The following is a 25,073-nucleotide window of genomic DNA, read 5'->3' as shown; positions in this document are numbered from 1 at the left end:
GCGAGAATCTTCTTTGATGCTTCTAAAGGAAACTCAGTGCCTTTAGCTTCATCAGGGAAATGGAACTCATCACCCAGATGGGGGAGCAGGGAGGAATGATTAAGCACTGGAAAGCACTTTGAAGCATGTTTAATCATAGTTAAATGCTCCTTCATAAAACCTGGTATTTTGACGTCTGTCTAGCATCACAGGACTCCTGACCATGGCCTAGGTTTTGACACTTTGTATTTTTACAGTGGAACGGGAAAATTAGACATGAAAGCCACTCAGATGTCCAATCCTAGAGAATAATGCAGGTAGTGCAGACATTGTGATGGGTGGATTATAATTACCTTATTCTTGTTGGTAATATGTTCTCATTGCCATACAAGGATTTGGTGAGATTGCTGTCATATTTCCTAAAGTATCTGGAGCTCCTAGGAGGAAAACTGGAAAATGAGTACAAATAATGAGGCACAGTCTGCTTAACTCATCCCCATCACACTGTGGCATAGACCTTGGAAAAATAAGAAGGCGGTAGGCTCTCCATGTCTAGATATACTGCTATACAAGGCGCAAGAAGCGTTATCTACAGGGTGCTGAGGCCACGTTGTCCCCCTTCATCGTAGATGGAAACACCCACTTGCCAGTCTGGTTTTCCTACCCATGCCTTCTCTACTACCATTGAATTTTTAAAAGATAGCCAGTGGAGGGTGTAGCTGTGTTCCCCGGGTCCTTGAGTTGCCTTGTGTCAGTGGGGAAACTGCTCTGCCTCCTTAATCACACTTGTGGACCCAGTCAGTGCCCGAAGGAAGGACTAAAGGGATCTAAACTGGGTGATTGAATTTATTCCAGCTTGTTTTGGGAAGCCATGGAAACCTGGGGTGAGGGGGGAGAAAGAGAAAGAAAGAGGGAAGGAGGGAGAGAGGGGAGATGGAAAGTAGTAAGTCCAAGAAGAGTGGCAAAGGGAAGAAAATAAGGAACATATGTAGAGAATAATATTACTAGCTAAGGGACTCTCGGTGAATTTCCTTAAAGTCCGTAGGGAGAGGGGTCCTTATCCCCTATGTTTTGGGAATGATTTGATTAAGGATGCTAAGCAGACACTTGAAAGTGTAAGCTTGTTCAGCTAGAATCCTTGATGGACCATTACTCATTTCCCTCTTCCCCTCTCTCCTAGCTGTTTTGCTTTGCTAAGTGATCAGACATGGATCTTATTCCCAAGATGTTTATTTATAGCCTTAGAGAGATAAGACATTTAAAACAAGTAGGAATGCAGTAAAATCCGTAATCGAAGTCCAGATAATGAGCGCAGGAGTTCAGAGAGCGAAGATGTAATTTCCAGTCACGGTGGGCAGGAGATTATGATTGTCATATTTTGGGGCTTACTATTTAGTAAGAATTCCTCAGTAGATGGGGATGGAATGGGAAAGGGCCCTTTCCCGGCTAAGCGGTTGGCAGGAATGTATCAGGGAGGTATTGTAAGGGGGAGGTGGGAGCAACCAATGACATTAGATTGTTCTGACTGGAGGAAAGGGCACACAAGCATAGTGAGAAAGGTGTTTCGTGGTAGGTGGGGCCCTAATCTGCAAGGCCTTGAATGTCAATGGTCACAGCTCACGACCTTGTTAGAAATAGCCTGATTCACTGCAAAAGACAGCGAACAGGCAGAGGCTGGGTCCACCCCCAAGGCTGGCGCAGGAGCCTCGAGGGAGTCTAGGCTGACAGACGCAGCATTGGAAGGGACAGGCATGGGGATATGGCAACAGATGACACACAGTCACCTAGGCAGGGAGAGCTGGTATGTCAGGGTAGGTGACAATCGCCAGGTCGGGAGGAGCTGGTACTGAGAAATGTAGAAACAGGTGGCACGGAGAAATGCCATCAGGAGTGAGGGAATAAGAAAGTGTGTCAGCAGTTAGAAGGCTCCAGCTGCTCCACTCAGGTTTACAGGCAGACTTCCAAGCTCTGGAAGGAGGAAAGAGTGGAATGGAAAGCAAGAAGCAGGGCCCCCACCCTAGAGGGACCAGGCAGATTTCCAAGCCAGGAGTCAGACCTGGAACGGGGGGCCTGCCTAGCAGTAGGAGCGGCTCGTTGCTCCGTTCCAGAGTGCTGAGCGAAGGGCTTCTCATTCCTTCTGCATAAGGTTATGACTGCTCTTCGATGTGCAGTCTGCAGGTGGGAGCAAAGAGGCCCAGCTGCGTGGAGGGGAGACTGCAGATGCTGGAGGAGAGGCAGGGTCCACTGCTGGCTAAGGAGTTGGGGCTTCCTTTGTTTGGCGAAAGGTGAAGAATGGAAAAGTGAAGACAAGTGGCTATCTTAATTAGAGCTGTATTTCTGAAAGATTCATTTGATGCTAGTGTGTCAAATGAGTTAAGTGAATCCTACCGTCACAAATTTCTTCTCTTCCTCTTCTCAAGTACTTCTCCAATGTGTTCACTTCTCTAAACAGATCTTTCTAATGCTGTGGGTTAAACAAAACATAGTGTTAAAATTAGCATATTAAGTTAACTAATATAATACTCATCTCACCTGTTTCTTTTTATATTTTTAATGTGGCTTCTAGAAAAGTTAAAATTATGTCAGTAGCTCACGTTATATCTCCATGGGAGCAGTGCCCCTTGAATCCTTTCTCCATATCACAGTCAGATCTTTTTAAAATACAAGTCTTCTCATGTAACTCAGCTGTGTGGAACCTTTCTATGGTCTCCACGGTGCCCAGGATCAAGTCCAGACTCTTCAACGTGGCTCCCAAGCTCTTGTCGTCCGACGCTGACCTCATCTCTCAACTACCCTTCCTCACCACAGTCATCCTTCAGGCAGATTAAATCATCCAGTGTTCTGTCTATGAAATTACTCCGTTCTCTTCCACATTCATGCCACACCCCTTCCTGAACTGAGCATTTCTCGCCCTTCTCATTGGCTAACTTTTGCTTCCTTTCCATTGAAGTCGCAGCTTTAGACCTCCCTGACTCCTTGACTCTAGAATAGGTGCCTCTCCTTGATGCTTCTGGCCCCGCCATGTGTGTGCGGCGTCATAGCCGCCTCACATTCTCGGCAAGGTCTTATTTACCTGCCTCTGTCCTCCCTAGACTGTACGTTCTTTGAAAGCAAGGACTCTGTGTTGACCCCACTGCATGTCCAACACCCAGCACAGTACCTGGGCCATAGCAGCGACTTGCATGATTGTGTGAATGAAGAAATGGGGCCATCGTGCCAGGCAGTACCACCTAACCCAAGACAGTGGTACTAGGAATGAAAAGGATAAGACACTCATGAAAGAGCCAGTAAGGATGTAATTCTTGAGTGCTGGCAACGGTGTGAATGCACCTCTAGTTACTAATAGGTATGAAGAACTGCTGAACTTTATCAGGTGCCAAAAGTTCTAAATAATAGAAGCAACAGCAAAGAGGCAGACAAGTGTTCTAAGAACAAAAGTGTATTCTTACTTTATTTTATTATTTTTTATTGTTTTTTAAAATTTTATTTTATTTTTTAATTTTTTAATAATTTTATTATGTTATGTTAGTCACCATACAGTACATCCCCAGTTTTTGATGCAATGTTCCATGATTCATTATTTGCGTATAACACCCAGTGCACCATGCAATATGTGCCCTCCTTAATACCATCACCAGTCTATCCCAGTCCCCCACCCCCTCCCCTCTGAAGCCTTCAGTTTGTTTCCCAGAGTCCACAGTCTCTCATGGTTCATTCCCCTTTCTTTTTACCCCCCTTTCATTTTTCCCTTCCTTCTCCTACCCATCTTCCTATTTCTTATGTTCCATAAGTGAGTGAAACCATATGATAATTATCTTTCTCTGCTTGACTTATTTCGCTTAGCATAATCTTCTCCAGTCCCGTCCATGTTGCTGCAAATGTTGGGTAATCGTTCTTTCTGATGGCTGAGTAATATTCCATTGTATATATGGACCACATCTTCTTAATCCAGTCATCTGTTGAAGGGCATCTTGGCTCCTTCCACAATTTAGCTATTGTGGACAATGCTGCTATGAACATTGGGGTGCATATGGCCCTTCTCTTCACTACGTCTGTACCTTTGCGGTAAACACCCACTAGTGTAATTGCTGGATCATAGGGTAGCTCAATTTTTAACTTTTTAAGGGACCTCCACACTGTTTTCCAAAGTGGCTGTACCAACTTGCATTCCCACCAGCAGTGTGAGAGGGATCCCCTTTCTCCACATCCTCTCCAACATTTGTTGTTTCCTGCCTTGTCAATTTTTGCCACTCTAACTGGCATAAGGTGGTATCTCAAGGTGGTTTTGATTTGAATTTCCCCGATGGCTAATGATGTTGAACATTTTTTCATGTGTCTGTTAGCCATTTGTATGTCTTCATTGGAAAAGTGTTCGTTCCTATCTTACTGCTACATTTTTGATTTGATTATTTATTAGCCATGTATGATGTTTGAGGCAGTTCTTTTGTAGCAACCTTGGATACAATCTTTTTATCTTAGTGTCATTTGACAAATATCTTCTCCTCATTCCGTGGACTGCCTCTTAGTTTTTTGACTGTTTCCTTGGCTGTGCAGAAGCTTTTTATCTTGATGAAGTCCTGACTAAGTGCTCATTTTTTCTTTTTGTTTCTTCTTGCTTTGGAGATGTACAGAAGAAAAAGCTGCCTGTATGATGTCAAAGAGGTTAGCAGCCTTCTCCTCTTAGGATTTTTGATGGATTCTATCTCACATCGATGTCTTTCATCCATTTGGAGTTATCTGTTGTATAGGTGTGAGAAGTGGTCAGAATTTATTCTTTGCATGTAGCTGTCAATTTTCTCAGCACCATTTATTGAAGAGACTGTCTTTTCCTCACTGGATGTTTTTTTTCTTCTTTGTCAAGATTAGTTACGCCCAAAGAGCCGAGGTCCATTTCTGGGTTCTCTTCTGTTCCGTTGAGTCTATGTGTCTGTTTTTGTGCCAGTACCATGCTGTCTCTTGTGATCACAGCTTTGTAGTACAACTTGAAATCCGACAGAGATGCCCCCAGCTTCGTATTTTCCTTTTCAACAATTCCTACATTATGGCTTTTCTGGTTCCACACAAATTTAAGGGCTGTTTGTTCCAGCTCTTTGAAAATGTCATTGGTATTTTTGATTGGGATGTCATTGAAAGTGTAGTTGCTTCAGGTAGCATAGGACATTTAACTATCTTGTTTATATTCTTTTTCAATCCATGGTCATGTAAATATTTTTCCATCTTTTGTGTCTTCTTCATGTCTTTTCAAGAGTGATTTATAGTTTCAAGAATATGATCCTTATGTCTCTGAGTTGCAGGTTAATTCCGAGATATACTGACATTTTTAATTGCTAAATGATGGATTCCTAATTTCTCTTTCTTCAGTCTCATTGTTCGTGTATAGAAAGGCAACTGATTTCTGAGCCTTGATTTTGTATCCCGCCACATTACTGAATTGCTCTATAACTTCTAGTAGTTTGGGGGTGGAGTCTTTTGGGTTTTCTATATAGAGTATCATGTCATCTGCAAAGAGAGACAGATTGACTTCTTTGCCAATTTGGATACCTTTTATCCCTTTTTGTTTTCTGATTGCTGTTGCAAGGACTTCTAGTACTATGTTGAATAATAGTGGCAAGAGTGGGCATCCTTGTCGTGCTCCTGATCTTAAGGGAAAGGCTTTCACCTTTTCCCCCTTGAGAATGATATTCGCCGTAGGCTTTTCATAGATGGTTTTAATGAGATTGAGGAATGTACCCTCTATCCCTACACTCTGAAGGGTTTTAATCAGGAAAGGATGCTGTATTTTGTCAAATGCTTTTTTTGCATCAATTGAGAGGATCATATGGTTCTTGACTCTTTTCTTGTTGATACGATCTGTCATACCGGTCGATTTGCGAATGTTGAGCCACACTTGCATCCCAGGGATGAATCCCACTTGGACTTCATGGATAATCCTTTTAATGTACTGTTGGATCCTATTAGCTAGGATCTTGTTGAGATTTTTGGCGTCCATATTCATCAGGGATATCGGTCTGTAATTCTCCTTTTTGATGGGGTCTTTGCCTGGTTTGGGGATCAAGGTAATACTGGCCTCAGAATGAATTTGGTAGTTTTCCTTCTGTTTCTATTTTTTGAAAAGTCTTCGGGAGAATAGGTATTATTTCTTCTTTGAATGTTTGGTAGAATTCCCCGGGGAATCCGTCAGGCCCTGGACTCTTGTTTTTGGGGAGGTTTTTGATCACTGCTTCAATCTCTTCATAATTAATTCGTCTGTGTAAATAATCAATTTCTTCTTGTTTCAGTCTTGGTAGTTTATAGGTTTCCAGGAAGGCATCCCTTTCTTCCAGGTTGCTAAAGCTGTTGATAAAAGTTTCTAAAGATCCTGCCTATTTCATTGGTGTTGGTTGTGATCTCTCCCCTTTCATTCATAATTTTATTAATTTGGGTCCTTTCTCTATTCTTTTGAATAAGTCTGGCCAGTGGCTTATCGATCTTATTTATTCTTTCAAAGAACCAGCTTCCAGTTCTGTTGATCTGCTCTACTGTGCTTCTGGTTTCTAATTCATTGATCTCTGCTCTAATCTTGATCATCTGTCTTCTCGTGCATGGGTTAGGCCTGTTCTTCTGTTCCAGCTCCAGCTTCTTGAGGTGAGAATATAAAAACTGCATTTTAGATTTTCTGTATCTTGACTGAGGCTTCGATGGCTATGTATTTTCCTAGGACTGCTTTGCAGTGTCCTAGGCTGGACTCGATGGGGCATTCTTCATTTGGTCTCCAAAAATTGTTTAAACTGATTTTTAATTTCCGGTTTACCCAATCATTCTGAGTCAGATTGGTTTCTTAGTCTTCCAAATGTTTAGAGTTTCTTCCAAATTTTCCTTTGATTAGTTCAGTTTCAAAGTAGCATTGTGGTCTGAAATATGCAGGGAATAATTTCAGATCTTTTGGTATTGTTGAGACCTGTTTGTCACCCAGATATGGAGTACTAATACTGGGAGAAAGTTCCATGGTGCGATTCAAAGAGTGAGTAATTTGTTGTTCTGGGGGGGTAGTGTTCTAGTATATATCTATGAGGTCCATCTGGTCAGTATGTATTGACAAGCTCTTGTTTCTTTTTGTTGATTTTCTGGCTTAGGTGATTGCTCCATATGCTAGAGGAGGTCTGTTGAGGTCCCCTACTATTAATGTATTATTATCTATATGTCTCTTTATTCTGGTAAAGTGTTGGCTTGTGTATCTAGCTGCTCCCCTGTTGGGGCAGACATTATAATTGTCATATCCACTTGTTGGATACATCCTTAAGAATCATAGTGTCCCTTTTCTGTATCTCTAACTACAGTCTTTAGTTTGAAATCTAATCTGTCTGATACGAGAATTGCTACCCACTTTCTTTTGAGGTCCATTGCAATGAAAATGCTTTTCCATCCCTTCACTTTTCAGCTCGCGATCTTTACGTCAAAATGAATCTCTTGTAGATAGCAAATGGATGGGTCATGTTCTTTTATCCAGTCTGCAAACCCTTTTAGTAGGAGTCATTTAGAGGCCATTACACATTGGAGTGATTATTGGAGAATCAATGATTTTAATGAATGTCATGTTGCCTGTGAAGTCTTTGTTTCTATAGATAGTAAATTTCTGTTCTGTATCACTCTTGGGGCCTTTTTACTTTTATAGAACCCCCCTTAATATCTCATGTAGGGTTTGGTGGTTACAAACTCCTTCAGTTTCTGCCAATTCTGGAAGGTCTTTATTTCTCCATCAATTCTGAATCACAGCCTTGCTGGATAAAGGATCGTTGGCTGCATGTTCTTCTCAGATAGAGCTTTGAAAATACCCTGCCAACCCTTCCTAGCATGGCCCTTAGAGATTCTATATTCTCATTAATATTTTCGTTAATATTTTTTTCAATCCTACACATCATCTTGACCATTGTTACTCTGAACTCCTGTTATTTAAAACTTTAATTCCAATGTTGTTAACATACGGTGTTATATTATATGTTTCAGGTGTATCGTGTAGTGATTCAGTAATTCTGTATATTACCCAGTGCTCATCAATGTAAATGCAAAAGTGTATTCTTTTGAAAGTAGAATGATTTTTGTTTTTTTTTTTGTTTTGTTTTGTTTTTTTTTATTTTTTTCAATCCTACACATCATCTTGACCATTGTTACTCTGAACTCCTGTTATTTAAAACTTTAATTCCAATGTTGTTAACATACGGTGTTATATTATATGTTTCAGGTGTATCGTGTAGTGATTCAGTAATTCTGTATATTACCCAGTGCTCATCAATGTAAATGCAAAAGTGTATTCTTTTGAAAGTAGAATGATTTTTGAAGTCAAAAGACTTGGGTCTTCTGCAGGACACGGCTTTGCATTTAAATTGTCTTTGTGGTCTTGACATTTCATTTTCTTAGGTTATAAAATGGAGCTAGTACCTCTACTTTGGGGGTTGTGGTGAGGATTAAGGAAACGAATATGTGTACAATCAGTTTGTAAACTGCAGTGATGGGAAGCGTTAGCCAATTACCAATGCAAACATACTTACACCTTCAAATAGGTGATATTCATGCTACGGTGACTACATTGTACATAATCCCGACCTACACCCGAGGCATGTAAACCTCAAATAAGCCACCCTAGCACAGAGGAACTTGGATAGTCTACACTAGGTGAAGCGACCTGTTTCCATCAGTATGACTCAGGGAAAGCTCTGGTGAGCGAGTGAGTGGGAGGTGCAGGGGCACATGCGCCCAGGCCGTGTGGCTGGGCTGGGCGGCCTGCTTCTCTCTGCCTGGTCTATGACGACCTTCCATTTGACCCCTAAGCTTGGGCTCATGCCTTTCCCTCTGCTTGGATTGCTCTCTTCTTCCTGTCTGCCCTGCTTCCCTAAACCCCTTCTGCATCACCTGGAAATTCTGTTCCTACCTCCAGTCTGTTCCTACCTCACAGCCTCTAGTGTCTAAAGTTGCCTTTTTCTCCTCTCAGAAGAGAGCCCACTGTCTGGTCTTCTCTCCCACCCCCTGATCGGGTACAGCACTAACACGGAGTATTTCCAAGGTGGGGCTTGAGAGAGACCCTTCCATCCAGCCTGTGTTCTTGCCCCCAGACACGTGCCAGACTCTCACCTGGGCTGTGCCAGGATGGCTGCTCTAAGTGGGACAACCTGCAGCACTAGCATTCTGACTTGGAATTTAGTCTGGATGGTTCCATAGAAGGCCATAGTCACACCCTTCCCTTTGCCTGCTGACTTTGTTCATTTGCTTGTTGGCCTCCCTTACTGGTCCAGGGCCAGTATGTATAATTCAGTGCTTTACACGTACAATGCGCTCTGGTAAAGTCATTAAAATAGTTATTTATTTACCTGAATCTTCACAGAGGATTATCTGAGGGATTATAGGATTACAAAAAATAAAACAAAAGCATGCCTCGTGTTTCTAAGGGACATATATCCGGTTGGCATGTTACACTATTACGATGAGTTAGTGCTCACAAAGTGAAGATACAGCACCGCTTCTCTTTTAGGAAAAATGAGCAGCCTATTTGGCATGGTTTGTGAACTAGGGGCCACGCCTAGGATTCTGTTTGATCTATGATTCCTCTAAGTCTGGGGCCTTCCCTTACTCTGTTCCCTCTGCCTGGATGGCTCTCCCCTTTTTTCTACGACTTCTGATTCCAGATTGGCTTTCAGATCTTACCTTAGAGACCATTTTCTCTGGGAATAATTCCCTAAATCTTATAGGCACAGCCTGTACCTCCCAATAGCGACCTTTCTGTCAGCATTTATCATACTGTAACGTACATGCTTTGTCGGTTTCTCCATTCAATCCATTAGCACCAGGAGGCAGGTACTGCAACTGTCTTGTTGAAAACTGTTTCCGCAATGCCTACCTAGCACAGTGCCTGATACATAGTAGGTGCTTTGTAAACATTCGTTGCATGAATGAGTTAATAAATAGGTAAAGGAATGACTTTTAGAGCCCAGAACAATTTTCGAATCAGAGTACATCAGAGTAAATCTTCGAATATTATGCTCTAGCCTCTAGCTAAATGTCTCTCTTACCTTTACTGATTTATGTTCTATTTCATAGGTATATTAATTGGAATATAGGTTGGGCTGCTTGTAACAGAAAGCCAAATTTATAACACTTTAAACAAGAGGGAATTCTATTTCTCTCTTGCAAAACAGTCCAGAGACAGGCAGTCCAGGACTGGTCTGGCAACTTTGTTCTATGAGATACTAGAGCCAGGCTTTTTCTGTCTTGCTGCTCCTCCTTCCTAGGATGCTGACCTTGTCCACAGGGTTACCTGTTATGACAACATCCTGGGAGGTCCACTTTTGTCCTGGAATCCTTGGATTCTACACCCACGGTGAATTTAATCTCTTTTAGTCCCTGGAACTGATTCTAGGGCCTTCTGCCCCGTCTTGGGGCAGCTTGAGTCTGGTGTAGATTTATAGGACTAATCCAACTGAGGAATTTCCTGCTGCTTGCCCAATCCCCACTTACCCTGCAAGCCTTTTCAGGTGGGGAAGACCAAAAACTTAGCAAAAGTTGGGCACATACACCAAGAACACCAGCTGGTCTGCATGCTAAGGTCACGCAGCCTTCAGCCAAGGGTGGTGTGGTTTCCTGTGGCATAGGATGTGCTAATGTCATAGGATGACATCCTGGCAAGTTACAGGAGAGACAGTCCTTTGAATGATGTAAAATATATGACCTGTTTGGCTATGAGGAAAAAGTCTATTACTTATTTTGTTATAAGGTTGCCATGTAACTCACAATTGCTCTGTCGTTTCTTTACAGTGCTTTTATGTTATTTCAGAGAGCAGTCATTATCTTCTATGATTAAAGTTCAAGATGAAGGCCAGCCTATCAATTCTCGGTCCTACAGCACACACACACACACACACACACACACGCACACACACACACGCACATACGCACATTATCTTTGACGGAAAAAGGGTGAGGACTATATGGAGCTTTCTAGAGCAGTAGCTATTAGCCTATCTAGAAGATCCTGAATAAACCAAGGTAATGACTCCACCCGTCTCCTGCCCCAAATTAAACACATTTTCATCCTATAAACTTTACTTCACATTTTAGACAAACCAGGATCAGCATGGGTTAGCATGAGTTGATTCTGCCCGTGTAACAGGCAAATAACAAGAACCAAAGATCTGTCTAAATTTGTTCCTGGCAAAGGCAATATATGAGATATTTTCTGGTTTTTAAAAAGACATTAGATAATTGATATACAATCCACAATCGGTTCTCCAAAGTGGTAAAATTCACTTTCCTTTGTGTTCTTGTGTGTTTCTGTGGGAGTCGTTCCCATTTGCAGCATATTGACTAGTTACTGTTAAAGTGATACTCCGATATATATGGTTTTCTTTTCTTTCCACCTTCTCAAAAGTTCTCCTTTAAGGCAGAAACTTTCCATTCTTGGTTTCATCCAAAAGACAAATATTTCTGGGAAAACACTGCATTTAAGCTATTCAGCAATTCTAGTGTTATGTAACTGACCACACTAAAACTTTCAATTAACTTTGGTTACATTTTATTGGTTGTCACAGAATAGAATGACCGGTGATAATTAAAAAAAAAAAATTACATGTTTTTAAACAGGGAAAATCCTTTTGAAATATGTGTAGCATCTTGTGATAATGACAAGTCCGTTGACTGTATTCCAAGACTGACTTGAGTGTATTTGAGAATTTTTAATCACAGTGAGCTTTCCTTCCGCATTGGTTTCCGTAACTCAAGCTCTCCTTGTTCTTCTTCCCCTCTTGCTCTCCGCTCTGGTTACTTTTGTGTGGGGCTCGGCTGTGGGTGCATCTTGAGACTGTTCAGAGTCTGCTTCTCTTCCACTCGGGGAATCATGTGAATTCATGGTTTCAAACAACTTCCTGTATACATAGTAACTTGCAACTGCTTTCTTCATGTCTAGTCTTTATCTTTCCTTCCTGTCACTCTTCAGTATCTTTTTCTTTCTCCCCAGAAATGAGCTGATAATATTTCTTTCCGAAAGCAGAAAGTCCTTTCCATTTTCTCTTTATTTCCATGTCCCCTCGACAATCCCAGTCTTAAAACCTTGCAGGTTTTTTCTTTCCCCTCTCATTTACTTGCAACATGCTGCCTATCATTAAGTTGCAACATTTATTTTTCCAAAATGTCACCCCGATTCCTTTTTTTTTTCAAAACCCTAGTGTCAGCCTAGGTGTTAATTGCTTGGCATGTACTTTACTGTATTGTTTCCTATCAGATCGCTCTATCTCCGTGCTGTCCCCCTCTGACTAACCTATGGACAAGTAGTATAATCATCTTGTTCACCCTCTGTTTCATCATTTCGATTTCCTCTGAAGAAAAATTCCAGAATCTCTGCCATCCAGCTACTTTATCTGAACCTCATGTCCCTTGACTATATGAATCTTTTCTCCAACCAAATACCATCCTTTGACCTGCCACCTCTCCTGCTGAAAGTCCATCTCTTCTTCCCCTAGTCCATGCTTCTCTTTTTCCTCAGAGGTCGTGGTCAACACAATCTCAATAAAAACTGCAGTGATCTGCAAGTCCTTTAGGAATGTGTGCCTCCTAATGGAGGTGGTCGTGTCCTCTCAGTGACACATTGCTCACTTGGCTCTGTTGTCTTCATCTGGACTTGCTCATCTGTGGCTTTCTGAAGTCATTTTCCAGTGTCTCCCCTGATGTCCTTTCTTTGATTTTAGAGTACAAACAACCTTAAGGTAGAGACAACATCTAAGATTTATTTATATTACTCAACAACAATTACAAAGCACTTCCTGAATTTACAGCATGGCTTTATCTATGAGTCTGTACCTATCAATCGATCATAGTTATTTACTGAGCGTCTCCCATGTGCTAGATACTGTGGGAGGTGCTAGAGAACCATGAAGAGAGCAAAAATTAAATTGCTTCTGCCCTCATAGAGTTTGGGGGAAACAGACATTTATCAAATAATCATACAATGAAATGTAAAATCATGACTGTGGTAGAGTTACAAAGAGAAGATCATGGTGCCAGGAGAGCACATAATAAGCGGATTTAACCCAGTTGGGAGAGGAGAAGGGGGAGGGATGTCCCAAGAAGGAGAATCACAGGTGTAAGGGCTCTGTAATGGACAGGGGCCCGATGTAGTGAAGACATGGAAAGAAGACTGGGGTTGCTGGAGCCCAGAGAATGTATGTAGAATAGAGCGGAAGGAGGCTGGGGCCAACCTGGGGAAGGCCCTGTGGGATAGGAAGAGGATTTAGGTTTTTATCCTTAGCAATGGCGAGACATTGGAGGGATTTAAGAATAGGAGGGGATGCTATCGTGATTTGAAAATACCACTCTGGTCACTGGGTGGAGGTGGAATGAGGTGGTCAAGGACACCAGGCACAGTACCTTTCTGTGCTGTGTAGCAACTCAGTAAATGTTGCTCATTGACTGAACAGTTTGTGGGGCTCGCAGTTCTTTCTGGGTTCACTGCATCACGAATTTTTGGCTTCAAGCTGGAAAATCTTGAGTTACTTGGTATATGCATCTGAGTTTTAATGTACGCAGGCTCCTTTAGCTTTTGCAAATTGTGGATCTGACCAAAACAACAGCAGACAACATTCACCGAGAATTTCTCTTGGTGCTGGATACTGTGCGAAAGGCTTGGTGTGTATTATCTCATTTAATTCTCAGTGTGGGCCATCGAGGAAGGTGTTTGTATCCCTATTTTGTGTGGGCTTAGGGATGTGAAAGATCTTGCTTCAGAGAGGAGCGAGGGCTCTAGGACTCACATCTCGGTGTTTCTGACAGCAGCCATCACTCTTAGCCACGATGTTCTAGCAGTTGTGGTTCATTCACGCTTTCGGTACCATTTCAACACCATTATTATAGAAAAAGGATGTTCCTTTAGCCCTGAAACAAGATATGATTTGGCCAATTGCCCTGCAGCTCCTCCCAGAATCTTGGTCAAAGCCCTTCATGGCATTGGGTCACCCATCCTCCGCTTTGCAGAAGGTTTTATTATAAATCACACAGACCTGGCATCATGTCTGAGCTGACTGTTGTATGTTTTGATCTTTTCAACCATCTGAATAAATCTCTGTCCTTTTTTCTTTTACAGAAATCTATAATTAGATGAGATAATAATGCTCATTAGCCCAAGTTACAAATAGTATTCCAATAACCAACTTCTTCCTCAGGCAAGCATCATCAACATCAATTAAGAGTAAGTGCCAGCAATTGGTAAACTATTAGTTGAAAAATGTTTGCCGTCATGGCCAGAGGAGTCCTTTGCCTTTGGCCTGCCATCTGTCTGGTGCTGTTAATGTTTCTTCTGTCTTCATCTTCTCCCCCCTGTGGCAGGCTCTTCTTTAGCTGTAAGAGGTCCATCTCAAATTGGCTTGTAATTCGCTTGCCTAAATAACAGAACATAATAACAGAGCATTGAGAATTTTTAATTTATAGTATCTCTATGATGATTAGTAAAAACACTTTGGGCCCTCAGAAAATGGAAGCAAGTCATCTTTGACCAAGCGTGACTGGTTCTTTACCCTTTGCAAAGCAAGGTCAAAAGTTCAAGCAAAGGGGAGGTGAATGGGGCAATCCTAGTTAGCAGAGCTGGGAGCAACCATAGTGGGATGCCCAGCTGATTGTGGGAGGCCGAATATGGAAAGTTCATTGATGAACCACCCAGCCTGCAAGACTGAAGAAGAGAGAGAAGTGTTTCGTAGGGAGGTTGGAAGGATTCAGTCATTTGCAGTTTGACCATACATTGGTATTGTTGGAGGAAGGGAGTCAAGAATTAGCAGATTTATTTGCTTATGTCCTCCACCAAAAAGTTTTAGGGAACTACAAATTGCTGAAGATATAGTTTATAAATAAAATATTGCAAAAGGACCATTGTTGATTTCACTCAAAGCAGGAAAGGTTTTCAAACTCGTCTGTTTAGGTAAGGGCTGTGGACAAGGAGAGGCGATATGCACTCGGCGCTGCTAGGGTGTGGAAGGAGAATCCTGACCTCTTGCTTTTTAGTTTTTTTTCACATATTTGTTGTTGTTATTCTTACTGCTCTCTTAGGACTGTTTTCCTCTAAAGTTTTGACTGGGCCTAAGACATTATGGTCCAGCATTGAGTTTGAGGACAAAACCAAGGTCCTCCCATGCCTTCCCATGTCAGGCTGATGTCGCCCCTTTCCAGGCAAGTTTGTAAGTACTTATTTCCAAGCACAATGTCCTTTATACCTGCACTGCCCTTATTTTTCTGTCATGCAGTACAATCTACTATCCAAGCAAACACTCAAACATGGAAAGAACATGCTAGGAAGGAGTGTGGGGTAAGGAGGGAAGAAGCTGCTTTTTTATTCAAGTCCTCTTATATTCCGAGAACTCAATTTGGTGCTTTCTATAATAGTTTATTTAACACTCCTGATAAGCTTGAAGGGGAACAGATGAGGACACTGTGAGAAGTGAGGGTCAGACTCTTGGTTGGAAGGCTTCTAGAACTGAGATTCAAACTCTGGCTCAGATGCCAGATGTCCCCTCACCCAGGCACGTAAGTATTACTTCATGTCACGCTGCCTACATAAGTACACTCTACCATAGTTTTTGTATTTTTCACTTTTTCTTGCAGCCAGACAGGTAGAATAAATACAGGAGGGTGTGGTGTCGGCGAGGCCAGTGACGCATAAAGGAATGAAGGGGATATATGAACTACATATTTCCACTGGTAGGTTGATTCTGTTAAAGAATCAGCTGCTTATCTGCTCCTAACCAGCTGTCTCTCTATTGGCTCTGGTGAAACTGTAAAGTAAGAAAGTTTTCCCCTCCAGTTTGGGGTTCTTCCATATATCTGTCCTCTTTCCTGTGAAATCCTGGGATCCTTGTATTGCTACTGACTTATCAGTGACCACCAAATGTGGCAACATAAAATGATTCCTAGCAATAGCCCGTGCTTTAAGGATCCATCTTTGCTTCCCTCCCCACATCAAATTTTTTAAGTGTACAGCACATAATGTTAACTGTAAGCACAATGTTGTACAGTAGATCTCCAGAACTTTTTCATCTTGAATAACTGAAACTTTACACACATTGAACAGCAACTCCCTATTTCACCCTTCCCCCAGCCCGACAACCACCACTCTTCTTTCTTTCTTTCTTTCTTTCTTTCTTTCTTTCTTTCTTTCTTTCTTTCTTTCTTTCTTTCTTTCTTTTTCTTTCTTTCTTTCCTTTCTTTCCTTTCTTTCCTTAAGATTTTTATTTATTTGTCAGAGAGAGAGAGCGAGCACAAGCAGGGGGAACAACAGGCAGAGGGAGAAGCAGGCTTCTCACTGAGCAGAGAGCCTGACGCCTGACTTGATCCCAGGACCCCGGGATCATGACCTGAGCTGAAGGGAGATGCTTAACCGACTGAGCCACCCACGTGCCCCGTGTACTTTCTGCTTCTATGAGTTGGACTACTTTAGATGCCTCACATAAGTGAAATCATGCAGTGTTTGTCCTTCTGTGACTGGCTTATTTCACTTAGCATTATGCTGTCGAGGTCCTTCCATATTATAGGCATAGGACAGGATTTCCTTCTTTTTATTTTATTTTTTTAAAGATTTTATTTATTTATTTGACAGAGAGGCAGACAGCCAGCGAGAGAGGGAACACAGGCAGGGGGAGTGGGAGAGGAAGAAGCAGGCTCCCAGCTGAGGAGCCTGATGTGGGGCTCGATCCCAGAACGCCGGGATCACGCCCTGAGCCGAAGGCAGTCGTTAAGACTGAGCTACCCAGGCGCCCCAGGATTTCCTTCTTTTTAAGAGATGAATACTGTTCCGTTGTAGGTGTGTCCATGTCACATTTCCTTCATTCGTTCACCCATTGATGGGCAGTTAGGTTGCTTCCACGTCTCGGCTATTAAGAATAGCACTGCAATGATCATGGAAATGCACATACCTCTTTGAGATCCTCATTTCAGTGTTTTGGATGAATATGCAGAGGTGGGATTGCTGGGTCATTAGGTAGTTCTATTTTTAGTTTATCAAGGAAACTCGGAACTCTTTTCCGTAATGGCTGGAATTTATATTCCTACCACCAGTGTACAAGGTTTCCTTCCCTCCACATTTGAGCTAACATTGTTTTCTTTGTTTGAATAATGGCCATCCTTACAGGTATGAGGTGATATCTTATTGTGGTTTTGATTTCCAGCTCCCCAATGATTAGGCACATTAAGCATCTCTTCATGTACCTGTTGGCCATTTGTATCTCCTCTTTGGAGAAATGTTTATCCAAGTCCTGTGCCCATTTTTAAAGTGGGTTATTTTGTTTGTTTTGCGTGTCTTTTCTTTTCTATTGAGCTATAGAAGTTCCTTATGTATTATGGATATCAACTCCTTATCTGATATGTTGTTTGCAGATATTTTCTCCCATTTGGTTTCTTGCCTTTTCACTCTGTTAGATTGTTTCCTTTGCTATGGAGAAGCTTTTTAGTTTGATCTAGTCTTGCTCATCTATTTTCGCTTTTGTTGCCTATGCCTGTGGTCTCATAGCCGTGAACTCATCACCATGACCAATGTTATGAAGCTTCTCCCCTATGTATTCTAGGAATTTGCTGGATCTCCAGTTTTCCCAGCACCATTTGTTGAAGAGACCATCCCCTCCCCATTGTTTATTCTTGGCACCCTTGTCAAAGATCAGTTGACTCTATATGTTTGGGTTTATTTCTGGGTTATTAGTTCCATTGTTTTACTGTCTGTCATTATGGCGGTTCCTCACTATTTTAATTACTATAGCTTAGTAATATGTTTTGAAATCAGAAACTGGGACACTTCCAACTTTGTTCTTTTTCAAGATTGCTTTGGCTATAAAGTATCCTTTGTGGTTCCATGTGAATTTTAGGATTTTTTTTTCTATTTCTGTAAAAAATGTTATTTTAATTTTGTTAGGAATTGCATTGAATCTGTAGTTTGCTTGGGGTAAGCATGGATATTTTAACAATATTAGGCCTTCAAATTCATGAACACAAGGTGTCTTTCCATTTATTTGTGTCTACAAGCAAATAGTCAGAACTAATAGGTGAATTTATTAAAGTTGCAGGATGCAAAATCAACACATAAAAATCAATTGCATTTCTACACACTAACAATGAACAATCCAAAAACAAAATTTAGAAATCAGTGCTGTTTACAATAGCATCAAAAAGAATAAAAACGTATGAATAAACTAAACCAAAGACATGAAAGACTTGTACACTGAAAATTATAAAACATTGCTGGTCTCCTTTTAACAAAACTTGACCTGTCCTCCTAGGACCATGCTAGGTAACCGGTCATGGGCAAGGTAATCTGGTAAATAAATTCAAACTTAATTATAAATGGCTTACTGGTTTATCCTTCCCACTTCTTGGCCAGGAGTATTTTAACCCAAAGATATGTGCAATGTGGTAATACTGTCTGAGCTGCCTACAGGTGAAATATTTTTAAATGAATATTTTAAAAATGGTAAAATGCAACACTTGATTGCACTATCTAGTATGACCAGACTTTTTTTTTTTTTTGTGGCTCAGCGTTTGAACAAAATCACATACATTATCAGTATAAATACAAACAGTTATTCTTGGAAAACCTCTCCAAAATTTTGATATAATTTAGTAAGAAGACATGCTTTCAGATTTCCCCACGTTGCATACATACACAACTTTACAGTGAGTCTGGGAGGGAGTGGAGTAACACGGGAATGGAACAGGTTTTGATCACTTACCATGTGATCATTTGCATACATTTTTCATTTAATCCTTCTTCAAACGTAGGAGATAGTTTGTCCCATTTTACAGATGAGGAAACTAAGGCTCAGGGAGGTAGCACCCAAGTTCACTCTTTTTTTTTTTTTAAAGATTTATTTATTTATTTGTGAGAGAGAGAGCGCGCGCGAGCGAGCAGGGGTTGGGCCAGAGGGAGAGGAGAGGGAGAATCCCAAGCAGACTCCGAGTTGAGCACGGAGCCCGATGTGGGGCTGGAATCCCAAGACCCCGAGACCACTGCCAGAGCCGAAACCAAGAGTTAGATGGCCAACCGACTGGGCCGCCTGGGCGCCCCATGTCCAAGTTCACTCTTAATGTAAGTGTGGATTCGAAGCTGGATCCACTTGCTTTGAAGCCTGTGTTTTCTCTTTATACACCAGGTGGCCAGCCAGGGAATTGGTGGAGTAGAGAAGAGGGCGATGAGATCTGAAACCTGAGTGGGGCCTTGTGAGTTATAAGCTTCTCTGTCTGGGAAGGCTTCCTGTGAGGGGTGGGGCTGAGAAACTGCTAGATACCCCTGACATGAAAAATTTTCAGCAATCTCCAAATTCACAGCCCCAAATTGGGTTAAAGTAGTCGTGAAGTTAATCTTATAGGTTGCTTAACTGTCCTCAGGGGCATCTTGTGGTCTTTGTGATCACTGAAAAGGTAGGTCCTGTAGGGGTGTATCAGGGGGTTTGGGGACGGCTTACGGAGGAGGCGGGTAGGGCCTCCACATGATTTTCCTCTAGACGCTGGGGACGCTCTGTCCTGGTGATCACAGGAGGGTCTAGTCTGTGTGCTTTTACTTTTTTTAAATAATAGAAACAACCACTTTGGTTTTATAAAAGAGTATGTTGCTGAGCTAGGTAGGTTCTGGTTGTCTGAGGGAAGCTTGGCTGAGTGACTTCAAGATGTTCTCAAGTGTCCACAATCCTTTTGTTTCTCCTTGATGTGCCCTCGCTGTCATTTATTCTGCTCTCCTGGGAACATCAGTACACACGATTCTCTAGCTTTTCAGCTCATCATATATTTATTACGAACCAAATCCTAGCCTTATGCCTTAGCATGGCTTTAGTGAGAGGTCTTTAAAAAGAAATTTAAAGGTGATTGAATCTAATTAGGGGGAATAGTATTACAAACATGAACTCTAAGGTTTTTTGTAATTAGTGTGGAATTCTGTCATGTGCTAAAGTTTGAATACATTATCATCTGGTATCATGCTGTTGATTTATTAAAATGGGATCTAAAAGATGTTATAATCTTTTGTCCTGGTAGCAGATCTGTGGGTTATGACAAAACTCCCTCCGGCAGTCTCCTCACGAAGGGCTCTTTCCTTGCTGTTGTTATCCCCCTGAGTCCCCGCAGTAGGAAAAGTCAAGCCATGGCTGTCTCACAAAGACTCACAGAACCTCCAGGGCCACTGATGGCCCACTTTCCACGCTGTCAGTCCCCGCAAAACCCTTTCCTGCTTCGTCCCTTCCCACTCACAGTGGCCAGTTACTGTGCAGGAGCCTTATCGTAATGGGTGGTAGAAAAAAGTCCGGAGCAATTTCCTGTTGGCAGCATGCTGATGCAGGACCGGGTCCGGCCCCTGGGCATGGGTTTTGGAATATCCTCCGACCATTTCTTTTTTGTCCTAATGAAAAACTTCCTGGCTTGGAGTATTGCTCCTGTCTTCGGGGCAGCTCTGATTTCATCTACATTCAGGAGGTCACAAAAGTTTTCCTGACCCTCCCCTCCCATCCTTTTGGCACTGCTCCCTCCCGCTTTATCTCTTAGCAAAGGAAGAGGACACTCACTTGGATGCCCCCCATAGGGCACCCGGTCCCTTTTTGGCACCTGGTGCCCGTCCAGGAAACCCGAGCACCTTGGAAGGGTTGTTTGCCGCCGGCCGTCGGAGCTGGAGGAACTACTGCATGCTAACTTTATTCATGGGATTTGAGAAAGGGAGAGTGTGCTCGGAGCACAAACAGGAAAGCCTGACATCACGGAGCGGCGGAGCGGCGCGGGGAGGAGTCTGCGGCGCCCTCGCTCGCCGCGCTCCCTTTGTGGCCCGAGTCGCGCGCACCGGCGGCGGCGGCGGCGGCGGGGCCAGCGCGCGGGTCGGTGCTCGCTCGGGCTGCGGCGGCTGCGCGGGCGGTGGGCTGGGGGCGCCGCGGCCGCGCGGGCCGAGACTGCGGGGGCCCCGGAGCAGGGCGCACCATGCCGCGGCCGCGGACCGGAGAGAAAACTGAGAATGAAATTGCTTTGGCAAGCTAAAATGGTAACGAGAGCTCTGCCTTCTCCCGAGGCTTCTCTGGTGGGGAATCTTCTCCCGCTTTCTCTGGGCGTGTTTTGGACTCGGAGCGAACGGAGCCATCCGATCCCCTGCTCGGGAGCTGAGGCTTTCTCGCTCTGCTTTGTATGCCTTCCTCTCGGCGTGTCTTCTCCCTTTCATCGACACCTCCTTTCTCGCCAGTAGCCTTTGGTGTGTGTGGGGCAGATGTTTGTGGGGAAGGGAAAACTTTTAAGGACAGGGAACAGTTAGTCGGGGTGAACCCGGGAGCGCTTCTGCGTCCCCGCGGCTCTTTAACACAACTTCAGGTTTAGCTGGGGACGTGGAAATCCAGGGGGTCGCTGCACGCCTTTTACTTGAAGCTGCATGATGCTGTGTTGCTTCCCCCCCCACCCCCTGCACTTGCCAGATTATTTTACGGAAATAAAAACTTTCTACCCCCGACCGCACTAACTCTTTGAGTCCCAACTCAGCAAGAGGAGAAAAAGACACGGGAAGCATTTCACTTCCAAAGGAGTGAGGACTCTTGGCATTTTAAACACTTGTTTGTGCCTGAGTTTAAAATGTAGTATGCTCAAATAACTGAGCCATTATAAAAGTAGTACCAACTTTTTCTACCAACGAATTCTTTTTCCTTTCATTTATGTGTGTGTGTGTGGAGGGGGGCAGTTAATCAGGACTAAATCCCAGGTTCTTAAGGAAGGGGGAAAAAGACTTAAAAAAAAAACCCTTAGCTATGCGAGTGAGTCTAGGTAAAAGAACTATATGGAAAAGTCCGGAGATCCTGATACCAAAGGAAAGGACTGGAAGCCAAGAAAATTTCAGCATTCCCTCTATCGCAATGTGTCTTGTATTGCTCTGATTGTAATATTTATTTTGAACAGCCCATCTTGTGCCCTGAGTGCTGGTGTAAGCACTAAAGCAGCTGGGATAGATTGTGGTTAGCAGAGAGGAAAAAAAATACTCTTTTTCTTTCTCTTTATCCCACCCCCTGGCAGAGCTCGATTCAGGACTGGGGTGAAGAGGTAGAGGAAGGCGCTGTTTACCATGTCACCCTCAAAAGAGTCCAGATTCAACAGGCTGCCAATAAAGGAGCAAGATGGCTAGGGGTGAGTAAAGCTGGAGAGACTCAGTGTCTGTTGTTCTGTGAATATCATCATTATTTAGCAGAGGCAGGCACTTTTCTTCGTCTTCTTCTTCTCTTTTGGTCTTAAAAAGGAAACAGCCAGTGACCGAGTGTTTGCACTAGCTGTACAGGTCTGTTTTTGTATTTAATGTTTTCCAAAGCATCTTCCTTCGGTTTGTCAATAATTCAGAACCTCTTAGAAACATCTTGAGGTCCTTGGCAAATAGAGTGGGGGTGGCGTGGCAGAAAGTGACACGCAGTAACAGGACCAGAAAGCAGCCCTCTCTTAGACAAGAGCCATAAGCAGTTTGGCCCAGATGGCACCCTTTTCTTTCCCTGTCCTCCCCCTACTGATGCTGACAGACCCTCTCCTCCTGTACCTTCACCCAGTACCCAGAATGCTCAGGGGACACACCATTCCGGATCTGCCTATCTTCCTACTGGGGGGAGGTGGTGGCAGATTTCCTATTGTTACGTCCTCTGTGCAGCCCGTGAGGAGACTAATGCATGCGTCGTGCCCACGATTTCATGTGTGGCGGGCTCAGAGTGCTGGGTCTTTGAAGAAACACTTACGCTTCCATATACAAGACTTTTTCCACAAGGTTCTAAAATCTTGGTTGGGATCATGTGAGTTATCTGTTATCACCTAATGGCTCCTTCAACACGTCCCAGGGAGAAATGGAAAGCTTAGTGACAGGATCACTCCTCGGGCAGATACCAACACCTGGAAGAACGAAGGAATTCTAGATCTGGAGATAGAAGAAATCCTCAGATCCGTGTGAGGTGACACAGAAAGCCTTGAGAGAGAAAGTCAGAGTAGGCTGAAGGGCGGGGATGGAGTGTGGTTTCACCTGGCCTCATTCCAGCCGCACTCAGGCTTCACAGGGGCTGGACTGGAGAGCAGAGCAGAGTACACTTGCATTCAGTCTTCACCGGCTCTGCTTCTCGCAGAATTCAGGGTTTGAGCAGCATTCAAAGGGACGGTGTGAAGGCGGACAGGAAACAAAACTGCCCAGGGCCTCACACTGAGACTACAGGCAACATGTCACCTATAAGTCCCCTGAGTTTCAGGCAGGATGGCCCGCAGCAGTGATTTCCTCCGCTGTGGGTCCGCCGGTCTGCGGACACAGGCCTTCACTGCTCTGGGCTTCCCCAGCTGCCTCGGCTCAGGCCTTTCCTGCTCTGCACTTTGGGCCAAGGTACCACCCACTAGGGCAGTCACCTGTTAGTGACATCTGCGGGCGTGGCCTGGAAAGGTAGGAATCTTGCCTTTGAAAACCGGAGGGCTTCACTTATTAAGCAGGTTCCTTGCGCAGAGTATGACTTTCAAATACAGTAGGTGCCTCCCCGGCAGACCTGGTAGGGAAGGAAGGCAGAACGAGAATTCTGACGAGTCATCCCTTTGTTTTGGGTGGATGTGTGTATGCATTTTATTTAAATGTGGCATTGATGTGGTTTGGCCTGTCTTGGTGTTTCACAATGATTCACAAGTTCTAAGCCAGCTGCCTTGGAAAGGGTCATTACATTTCCTGATGCTGGGTTGTTCCTCTCCTTCTACAGAGACTGATGTTGCTTGGGTGACAGTTTTAGTTTTCAGCCAGCACAACAGCCACGAACGAATAAGCCATGGGGAAGTGGAGGGGTTAACTCTGTAGGCCCCACGCCCACAAAGTGTGGTTTATTGAGATGGTCACAGCTATTTCGTGATTCTCACTGACTGTTCTGTTCGTTGGACTCTGCTTCTCTTCTCCCCCCCACCTCTCAGTGTTCTCAGATTTATACTGAGTGAAGAGTTGGTTCACCCTGGATTCAGCAGTAGAGCTGAGATACTGAGAGGGAGGACAACGTGAAAAGGTTTCTTCTGGTTGATGGCAGACTCTGTCCCTTCCCCTCTAATGCAACAAAGTGTGATTTGCAGCTCCCACCCCAGCCCTCAAGAGCATGTTCTTAGGAACTTTCCAGCTCTGATCCCACTTGTTTTCTTGTCTTAGGTGTCCTGTTGGGAAGCTCTGTTTTTTGTCCTTGGAAATTCCAGACTTAATTAAATGTGACTCAGCCAACTGAGCCATAGTCATTACAAAACCCTTCTTTTTAGGACCGAGTGGCTTCTCCATATTTGTTTTCCTACATTCCAGTAGCCCTTTCAAAATTCTCCAAAGCAACCAGTTTTAGAGCGAACTAGAGCTTGAGGTGAGGGTATTACTGAAATATGTCAATAATCTTATGAGGAGGGTGGTGTTGTGATTATCTTCTTCTTTTCCCCACATAAGGAAACTAATGCCTAGAGAGGTTAAATTGCTTGCCAGGGTCACATTTGTGACAGTGGCAGAGGTTGGATTTGAACCCAGTTGGTTAGTTCCTTGCTGTCAGGAACTGGCTGGAACCTTCTGGCTGTTTCCATGAAAGTGGAAGAGAACATTGGCTCAGAAGACCGAGGATGCATATGGCGGACTTTCTCCCTAGATGTGACACCTGGTGCAGGACTTGAGTGATGGGGCTTTCTCTTCTTGATGCTCTGCATGATAGTTTGAACCAAAATCGAGGTCTTTGTTACGTAGATATGCGATCGCAGTGAGAAAGTCTCCATTTTGGATGTGTAGAGCGTGGGGCGCCGAAGAGATGTGTGAGGCTCTGTAGCGCCTCAGGGTGGGCGTAGCTCCTGTTTCGTATCTATAAGCCTTTTTCAAAACACCTTAAAGACTGAGCACAAGTTTTGTATTTTCTACTACTCAAATCTCAAAGCATAATTAAGATTCAGTTTGGAAAGGATAGCAAAAATAATTACACATCCTTAGATGGGAAGTATCATACAATCCAAAACATTTAGAACATTTTTTTTTAATTCGTTTGTTAAATTTTGTGTTTCATGGATCTTTTGAAGTAAAACCCTCCACCGTTGGTTGTAAAATATACAGCTGAGTATGGCCCAGGCCTCGTTTACTTCTCTGTGCTTCT

At 43.3% G+C, this 25,073-nt stretch overlaps 1 protein-coding gene across 3 annotated transcripts in view; it reads left to right on the top strand.

Moving 5' to 3' along the window:
- RGL1 (ral guanine nucleotide dissociation stimulator like 1) overlaps positions 1-25,073 on the top strand; it is a 158,840-nt gene that overhangs the window by 18,081 nt on the left and 115,686 nt on the right. The window contains exons 1-2 of one of the 3 annotated variants that reach the window (XM_040636291.1): positions 20,890-20,980; positions 21,991-22,101. In XM_040636291.1, the coding sequence (XP_040492225.1) occupies positions 20,954-20,980; positions 21,991-22,101 (138 nt within the window). In that variant the 5' untranslated portion in view covers positions 20,890-20,953. Of the gene's footprint in view, positions 1-20,889; positions 20,981-21,990; positions 22,102-25,073 lie in introns of those variants that run through there. The other 2 variants (XM_040636294.1, XM_040636292.1) reach the window with 2 other exon arrangements.

The sequence above is a fragment of the Ursus maritimus genome, unplaced genomic scaffold, assembly GCF_017311325.1.
Source record: "Ursus maritimus isolate PB19 unplaced genomic scaffold, ASM1731132v1 scaffold_2, whole genome shotgun sequence".
NCBI classification, from domain to species: Eukaryota; Metazoa; Chordata; class Mammalia; order Carnivora; family Ursidae; genus Ursus; species Ursus maritimus.
Note: the sequence above shows the minus strand (reverse complement) of the source record. Positions and strands in the feature narration are given on the sequence as shown.